This window comes from Olea europaea, chromosome 10, assembly GCF_002742605.1.
Source record: "Olea europaea var. sylvestris chromosome 10, O_europaea_v1, whole genome shotgun sequence".
Taxonomy (NCBI): domain Eukaryota; kingdom Viridiplantae; phylum Streptophyta; class Magnoliopsida; order Lamiales; family Oleaceae; genus Olea; species Olea europaea.
The window spans coordinates 5,245,687-5,254,455 of NC_036246.1; the positions used below are offsets into that span (position 1 = coordinate 5,245,687).

Sequence of the window (8,769 nt, forward strand, 5' to 3'; positions counted from 1 at the left end):
GTTACAGTGCAGCTTCCTGGTGGTGAGCGTGTGCCCTTCCTCTTCACCATCAAACAGCTTGTAGCATCTGGCAAACCAGATAGCTTCAGTGGCGAGTTCCTTGTGCCATCATACAGAGGTTCATCCTTCCTCGACCCAAAGGGAAGGGGTGGATCTACTGGTTATGACAATGCAGTTGCATTGCCTGCTGGTGGACGAGGAGACGAGGAAGAACTTGAGAAAGAAAACATAAAGAATGTTTCATCTTCAAAAGGAAAGATCACCTTGAGTGTTACCAAAAGCAAGCCTGAGACTGGTGAGGTGATTGGAGTATTTGAAAGCATTCAGCCGTCTGATACTGATTTGGGATCAAAAGCCCCCAAGGAAGTGAAAATTCAAGGAGTCTGGTATGCCCAGCTTGACTAATAGTGTTCTAGCATTGATGTACTAATACTTGCTTCGAATTTTGTTGTAATTGAACGGTTTAAAGAACTGTCCATTGCTAAGTTGGAGAAGCACCGAGACAATTATCTTGCTTGTATATTATTGTGGTTTTCCGTGATCTCTTATGGAATGATAATAACAAAAGCATCGGGAAAATGTTTCTTCACACCATCAATGTAAGGTTACACATTACCAACATGTTTTTCTTGGCAAGGTAACACGTATCACGTGGACGATGGTGAATGTTGAAAGCTGTCTGGGCCTGGTCAGGCACGTCAATAAATAATAACTTTATTTCTTGCAAGTAGAAAATGTAGATACTTACCAGACACATTTTTATATCTTCAGCTGCCCTTAATGAATACAAGCATGAGCAATGCCCACAATTTCTTTTTACATACAGATTATCTTCATAACTGCAATCTGAAACCATTAACTCTTGCACTTCAGCTCCTAAATTCCATATATCAAATTCAAACCAGTACTTATACACGGAAGAGTTAGAAGAAGCCGAAATTTAAAAACATTTACCTTCTATATGTTCCTTTAGAACGTAAACAGCTCCATATGTTTCTCGCTTATGATTTTTACTTGCAGCATCGACAACCATCAGGGAAAGGATCTTGGCATTTGCACATTTCACCAATGAACTGCTTTCTCAGGAGTCGCCAAAAATCTCTAGTGGAACACAGTCCCTCTTTGAAAGAGTGAAAACTAAAAGAATCTCTCACAATGTTTTCAAGTCACCACATGTCCTCAAGTTTTCGCCAGAAAAAGTGAGCTTTTCTACAGTAATTGCACATCCTTAAATATATCCTCTAAGTTTCATAAGCCTGGGGAATTGCTCCAATAGCCAACTTACTTTTCTCCTATTCTGTGTAAAGCCATTACCTCCTTCAGTAATTTTATCAAACAGTTGGCGAGATCGAATAATTATGTTATGTTCAATTTCAGATTCCATGAACAGAAAATTCGTCGGCGTCCTTGCAACAATATGATTCTGAAAAAACTCATATAGTCAAGAATGGTAGCCACCTGTTTTCGCTGTCGAGAAAATTACTAAAAGAAAAAAAATTAAGGACAGTCCAGCAGCAACATGGCTCGTGTTGGCCGCCTTTTCCATGATAATCTCGTGCTGTCGACGCTATACAATTACTTTTCAAAAACAAGTTGTTTGATTGGTAAGAAACATAGTTTTCAACGGTAAACGGTATATTCTCTTGAGTTGACGGTATTGACGTCACAAATAAACCTTCAGGGTTAAGAAGAATGGATATTGGCACGTTCAACCTTTTTCAAGTTTATCGTGAAAAATATCTTTACCTTTCATTTTTTAACATTTTCGTTCCTACCTTCTAGCTTTCTTTGCGCTGAACGTCTTTTTCATTTAATTTTGACAATTTTACACTCCTATATAAATAAACAAAAAGAAAAGAAAAAATAGAGAACTAATTGCAACCATGGTCCTAAAATTTCAAAAAATAACAAATGAGTTACAAATTTTCAAAAAATTACAAATTGCAACCTTGCAGCTTGATTTCCCTTGTTGGAGCTTCATAAGTTCAAATCTATTAGGATTTATTTGGTTCAGTTCGACCAAGACATAATAGGTCAATGTTCTTCCATTGCAATTTTGTCTAGGTTCAAGGCTGAATTTAGGTATTGTCATTCACTTGAACTCGACTTGGTGGTCTTGGCATTCCTCCATTGAAGTTTGTCCTTAGTTTGGTGGTTTTGTCCATTGTTGCTTATTTTCATATTGCCGGTTTTGTAGAGAGTTAAACAGGTTCGTAACTCATTTGTAATTTTTTGAAAATTTGTATCATGTTTGCAATTAGTTCTCTATTTTTCTTTTCTTTTTTTTTTCTTTTTGTTCAGGGCAAAGAAAGCCGGAAGGTAGGAGTGAAAATGCAAAAAATTGAAAAGTATTAACGTTTTCCATAATAAATTTCAAAGGTAAAGACTTTTTGTGCCAGTTACCCTTGGAAAGAAAAAGGAAAATGAGAATAAGTGACGGAAAGAAATACGATCAATTTATTACTTATGGTGGTGGAATAGAAAATGATTAGAGGTTATGAAAAGGACAAGTTACCAGTCAATCTGACATTTGACAACAAATAGAAATATGATTAATGAATTGATATTCGCAATATATTAATTATACTATTTCTAATTCTATTCAAAGAAATTAAAACGTGAAAGTTACAATTACATATTTCATAATTTCGTTGTTGATTAGTAGGGACCGGCTACTTTCACTTTTATATAAGTTGTAAAGTTTAAGTTTATATATATAATGCAAACAGAGGTAATAGTAATGTCGACAACGTTTGAAATCCGGCAATAAAACATCATATTATTGCCACTACATTCAATTAATTAATTGTGAATAACAAAAAGGGTCGGTGCACCTCAAATGTGTTCTCTCTTTCCACTCCCAGCCGTTCATAACGAGGATTTCTTCAGATTCTTCATCATCACCTCATAGTCAAATGATTCGCTTGCATACTACTTTTCTTTTAAAACTTTTGTTGTTCAAAGTAATAAAATTAAACCTTCTTCAAAAATACCACTTTTCATAATTTCTCTATGCCGTGTCCTGTACTCCCTATGTTGTGTTATTTTTGACTTACATCCCAAACATTTAAAAATCTGATTGGGGTAATTAGATAGTCTATAGGAAAAAATTTATAAATAAGAGATTAAGTATGACACATTTTAAAATTAAGAAACAAAGTTTTAAATTTCAGAAATTAGATATTTTTCAATTTTATTTATAAATTAATTTACTAAACATATATTTTACTAATTAAATATATTGAGGTCACAATTATCTAATTAATTAGTCACAACTTATTTCTCGATCACAAATTAAAAATTTTATAAGTCACAGATTATTCATCTATCACAAAATGAAAGCATTTATTGGCTATAAACTCATTTATTCATTAAAAATTATTAGATTAATTAGTCACGATTAATTTTTCAGTCACTACTTAATCAATTATGAGTCACAATCACAATTTTTAGGTTACATATTACAAATTAACCACCTCGCATTTTTTTAAATCACCATATTATTAATTGGTCACAAATTATATATTTCATCGGTCACAAACACTGTACATCACCACCTCACTACCACCATCATCTCACCCACCCTAACCCTACTCAGTCATCATCGCTACCACAGTCGGCAACTCACCACAACCACTATCACCATCGCCGTCAACACAGCCAGCAACTCATCACGATCGTCATCGTCACCAACACATCCTAACCCATACTCTACCATCCTACAACCCCACTCCACTCCACGCAGTGCCACCACCATCATCAACACCAATGGTGCCTTCACCACCACCACATCACCATCATCCAGTCATCCTCACACCCATAAAAAAAAAAAAAAAAAAAAAAACAAAAAAAAAAAAAAAAAAAAAAATACGCAGCACAACTCAAATCTAGACGTACAACATCGTGCACGACTGAGCGACCCTGCACACAATGCTACAAGTAGAACACCGGAATGCCACATGTGCACTGGAATACCATCCGCGCACGGCTGCAAGCGAGACACTACACAGGGAATCCGGTCACCTCCATCATGAACACCAAAGCGTCATTGCTTAGTCACCTCCATCGTCAACACCTACCTAGCAACCTGTGACTTGGCCTACACTCATCACTGCCAATGCTTCTAGCATGTGCGGTGAGTGTAGCAGATTAGGCACGATGCTGCAACCAACGTCGTGCAAGGCGCACAGGTGCTATGGGCAGCACCGACACATGGTGCTATCCCAGTGTGCTGACGACGGCCTTCTTTCCAGCGAAGCTGGGATTTTGGACAGAGAAAGAGGGAGGGAGGGAGGGAGAGAGTGTGTGTGGTGAGAGAAAATGAGGATTGATTAGTTAATAAAACATCTGATTTTTGAACAATGAAACATTCAATCTGATTTTAAAATTCTGAATTTTTAAAGTAGGATGTGGTGTAATTTCCACTAGTTTATAAGGCAACTCATAAAATAAAATAGAAAAGAATTAGGACATGTTTGAGCCTTTATTATTATTATTATTAAATAATAAGTTTTATTATAATAAATTTTTGGAAAGTGTGATTAAAAAATGGGAAAAAAATTTAAATTCATGTAATATAATTGTTGAAAATAAATCTAAAAGAAAAACGATAATGAAATCAAATAGGGGCTTAATAAGAAGGAAAAGTCTTCTCTATTTCCTCCATAACCACTCTCTCCACCATTTATTTTTTCCTTCCAACAAACCATCTTAACTTTCCACTGTCAAATTCCAAGAAAAACTGTTACATAATTTTTTTTCCCCTCAAAAAGATCAATTCAATTTGCTTTCTCTTTTTTCCTCTTGATTTTCGGATGAGAAACGTGGCATGGCCTGTGCAGAGAAATAAATGGATATGAAGAACCTCTGTTATCACCATAGGCATACAGGATTTTGTAATTTCAAGAAACAGAGAATTCTATGTGTGTGCTATGGATGAATTGCCAGGGGCTTTGGGAACAAGTGCTAGCTTGGCTTTAAGATTGGGACAGGCCATTTTTGCTGTTGCTTCTCTGCTCTTCATGTGTTTAGATATTGAGTTCTACAGTTACACTGCTTTCTGGTAATTCTTTAATTTCTTAAATTGATTTCTTTTTTCATGGGTATTTTTTATTTATCTTGATTCTTGATTCTTGGTTGTTTTGTGGGGTTTTATGAATTTTATTTTTAGATTTTTTAAAAATCTTTGGATGATATGTGTGCATGCATGTATGGATTAGTACTGATCATGAATAAATTGAATGGATATGAGGATATCACAGGGTTCATGTGATAACAAGATCTAGAAAATTGGGTTTCTTTTGTGTTCTTAATTTTCTGGTTTCTGTCGGTGATGAGTACAAATTTGTGACAGCTGTGTTTGACAATTTTGTAGGGAATTGAGTAGCAGTGAGAATTAGATGGAGAAAAAAAAAGGATAAAAATAGAACTTTAGAAATTATCATGCCATTTAGGCTCTTTCCAAAGATATATCTCAACATTCAAGTGGTATTCATTGGTTTTCATATGTAGTGATTACAACAATAGCATTCAGGAAATTACAATTTTAGAATTGATCTTTCGCCCTTATTTTTGTGGTCGAATCGAATACATGGCATACCGTTTGTATCGATACATACAGACTCAATCATCATTGCATCATTAATAAATAATCGAATGGAGTTTAGCTCGGCATGTTGGGTAGATGGAAAGACCACTGAAAATTAAGTGTATGGACCACAGATTGTCAATTTTCTGGAAAAGGATTGTGATGTATTTTGTGCATATTGATATTATGCTTTGCAGATTGAAGCGCGTTTTGGTATCTTTTTGAGCTTCCTTCTCAACACGGCCCAAAAAATTTCAATGAAATTTAAGGAATCTATGTTAAGCATATAATAAAAGTCGAATAGGGAATTATCACCTGTTTTATTCGCTGCAGTATCGTCATTGCAGCAGATACAGAGTTCCAGAGTTGTATCATTAGGTATTAGCTCTGGCTTTGTAGGGTTTATTAGTAGATTGAATGACGATTTAGGAAAGTATTTTTGAGTATTTAAAATGTACTACAATAGTTCCTGAATTTCTCTCTTGGCAGGTTCCGCACTGTTTTAATTTTATTGTGTAGGTCTAGGTGTCCATGATATTATTATATTCTTCAATACTCTTGATGCTCCGCAAACAATTTTATAAGTTACCGATTCCCTGATTGTCTGTCTTTATGGTTCTAATGTGGCAATTTATGTCCGTTAGTTCAATTGTTAGTTGTATTTCCTTCTACTTGCAGCTTTCTGGTGACCATCATGGGTTTAGTGATTCCGTGGAGCTTGACATTGGCCATGGTGGATGCATTCTCTGTTTTCAGGAAACGTCCTACTCATCAATCCAGTTTGCTTTCAATGGTTATCCTAGGAGATTGGGTATGCAGCTAATTTATTAAATTTGATTGTGACCCTAAATATCCATTATGGTATAATAATGAAAACGTTGTCTGCCTTTCACAGATTCTGTCGTTTCTTTCATTAGCAGCTTCAAGTTCAACAGCTAGCGTGTCTGATCTTTTGATTGCGTCTAATGTTTCCTTCTGTACTGCAAATTTATGCACACGATATCAACTGTCAGCTGCAATGGCCTTCTTGTCTTGGTTTCTGTCATTAGCATCCTCCCTCTTCAACCTGTGGCTTCTTCCAACCGTGTAATTCATCTATATATTCAATGTTCGACTTTGGGACGTGCCTGTAGAAATTAAAATTAAGTGAGTTTTCCCAAGAAAGTTTTGTTGTTCAGAATTTAGAGTTTGGATATACCTGTTCAATGTAGAAACTTGTTCCTTGTAGTCTTCTAAGTGTACAGATATTCAATACCCCTCATGAAATCTGTAATAAAAGAAAGCATTTTGTTAATGACGTTTTTTGGTGAATTTCTGTTGTACAACGTCGACCACTGCATTTCTTAATTTAGTGGATAGTGGAGCAAACTCATTTCCTTCTGTGCCCTTTCTCCAACTGTTGACCCACAACATCCACGCTCACTTTTCGACAGAACTCCTGAACGGAATCGGCACATGTATAAGAACTTAATTAGGGGCTATGCGAATAGCACACACCCAGAAAAGGCATTTTTGCTTTACCAACAAATGGTTGGTTCTGGTATTTTCCCAAAAGAGATTACTTCCCTTTTTATACTGAAAGCATGTGCGAGTCTGCAGGCCTACCGAGAAGGGGTTTAAGTTGTTGTTCGTGTGAGCAAAATTGGCTTATAAAATTTTACGTTGGCTCTGTAAAGATTGAGTATGCACGCTAGGACCAAGTTTCATGGAACTCATTGATCAAGGGGTGGTTCGAAACAAGACTGTTTTGAGGGAGGAGAGAGAACCAGATGATCGTACCTTAGTTTGTTTGCCATCAGTTTGTTTGGGAAACTATGATCCGATTAAGGGAGTTTTCTTCATGACTTCATTGGTATATCGAAATTAGTGGGGTTTATTTTGATGTTTATGTGCATAACGACTTCGATATATGTATGCCAAGTGTGAGCATTTGCAGACAGCTGAATGAGTTTTCAATCGATTATTCATAAAAATGTGGTTTCCTGGACTTCCATGGTTAGTGCATATGCCAAACACGGATTTGTGGAATTAGCTAAGAATGTTTTGTGATAGAATGCCTCTGAAAAATGTGGTTTCTTGGAATTCCATGATTTCATGTTATCTCCAAAATGATTACTACAGGGACGCTCTGGATGTCTTTTCCAAAATGTTTAATTCTGGAATTCATCCTAATGAAACTACTACAGTTAGTGTTCTTGTAGCCTGTAAATTCACAAAGACAACGTCAAAACTAATACCTTTTAGAGATATCTACTCTCTGAATTTCAAATTCCTCAAGAAGCCCAACATTGCTAATATTGGCAAAATTCAGTTTCTGCTTATGTTTATTAATTAAATAATTTCAGATTTTTGTTTCTCTAGATTTTTATTATTATTATTATTTAGTTATTTTTTTTGGAGTGGTGGGGGGGGGGGGGGCCNNNNCAAAGTTGAAAAGAAAAGGATTAAAATTTCGTTGCACAAATTGTGCTTATATAATTGATTGAGATAAGAACTACTATCTTATTGAGTATTACACTTTACGATAAAGACGAGTTTATAGATTGAGGACAAGGGTAGCCCGTTGGAATTTTGAAACAGAATTATTCAGAAAATAAAAATTCTTTTATTTAATTAAATAAATAAGTTTGTCTAAAAGTTCGAATCATTTATTCTCAATATAACATAACGTAAACATTTAGACAGCGCAGAATTCGTTATTAATAAAATAAAATAATTAGTAATAAGAAAATTCATAAAAGAAACAATATAAAAAAACAAATGTTTATATACATTGTACCGTGAATATCGGTCCATAACCAATTTTGAGCACACATTAAAGCCTCCAAAGTTTTGGGGTGAAGTCTATTTCTGTGTGAACTAACAATTTTACCACTAGTACTAAAAGCAGATTCGGATGCCACAATAGATACCGGAATGGCCAAAATATCTTTTGCAATTTGAGATAAAGTCGGATATTTGATTGAATTCACTTTCCACCAAGTCAATATATCAAAAACATCGACCGAGGCAATGTAGGTTCATCCAAAAAAAAGTATCAAGCTCGGTTTTCACACTACTAGGAACTTCAACATTAGAAACAAATTTATAAAAATCTGTCATGCAATCTGATTTATTATTAGCACTTGATGTCTCGGTTTGACAAGAAGAAGTAGAAGACTAAGCTACAAACCCACTTGAAT

At 35.2% G+C, this 8,769-nt stretch overlaps 3 protein-coding genes across 3 annotated transcripts in view; 2 read left to right on the plus strand and 1 right to left on the minus strand.

The window, feature by feature from the left end:
• LOC111400971 (oxygen-evolving enhancer protein 1, chloroplastic-like) overlaps positions 1-543 on the plus strand; it is an 11,187-nt gene extending 10,644 nt beyond the window's left edge. The window contains exon 3 of the mRNA XM_023028472.1: positions 20-543. Coding sequence (XP_022884240.1) covers positions 20-405 — 386 coding nt within the window. The 3' untranslated portion in view covers positions 406-543. The remainder of the gene's footprint in view (positions 1-19) is intronic.
• On the minus strand, positions 437-1,724 carry LOC111400973. The gene is made up of 2 exons (XM_023028474.1): positions 955-1,724; positions 437-846 (listed from the first exon to the last, which is right to left on the minus strand). Exons 1-2 carry the CDS (start codon positions 1,031-1,033, stop codon positions 587-589), a joined length of 339 nt encoding a protein of 112 aa, XP_022884242.1. The 5' UTR covers positions 1,034-1,724; the 3' UTR covers positions 437-586.
• Positions 1,725-4,650: 2,926 nt separating this feature from the next.
• On the plus strand, positions 4,651-6,898 carry LOC111400975 (CASP-like protein 5C1). Its single transcript, XM_023028475.1, has 3 exons — positions 4,651-5,062; positions 6,266-6,398; positions 6,483-6,898. Exons 1-3 carry the CDS (start codon positions 4,932-4,934, stop codon positions 6,675-6,677), a joined length of 459 nt encoding a protein of 152 aa, XP_022884243.1. The 5' UTR covers positions 4,651-4,931; the 3' UTR covers positions 6,678-6,898.
• The last annotated feature ends 1,871 nt before the right edge of the window (positions 6,899-8,769 follow it).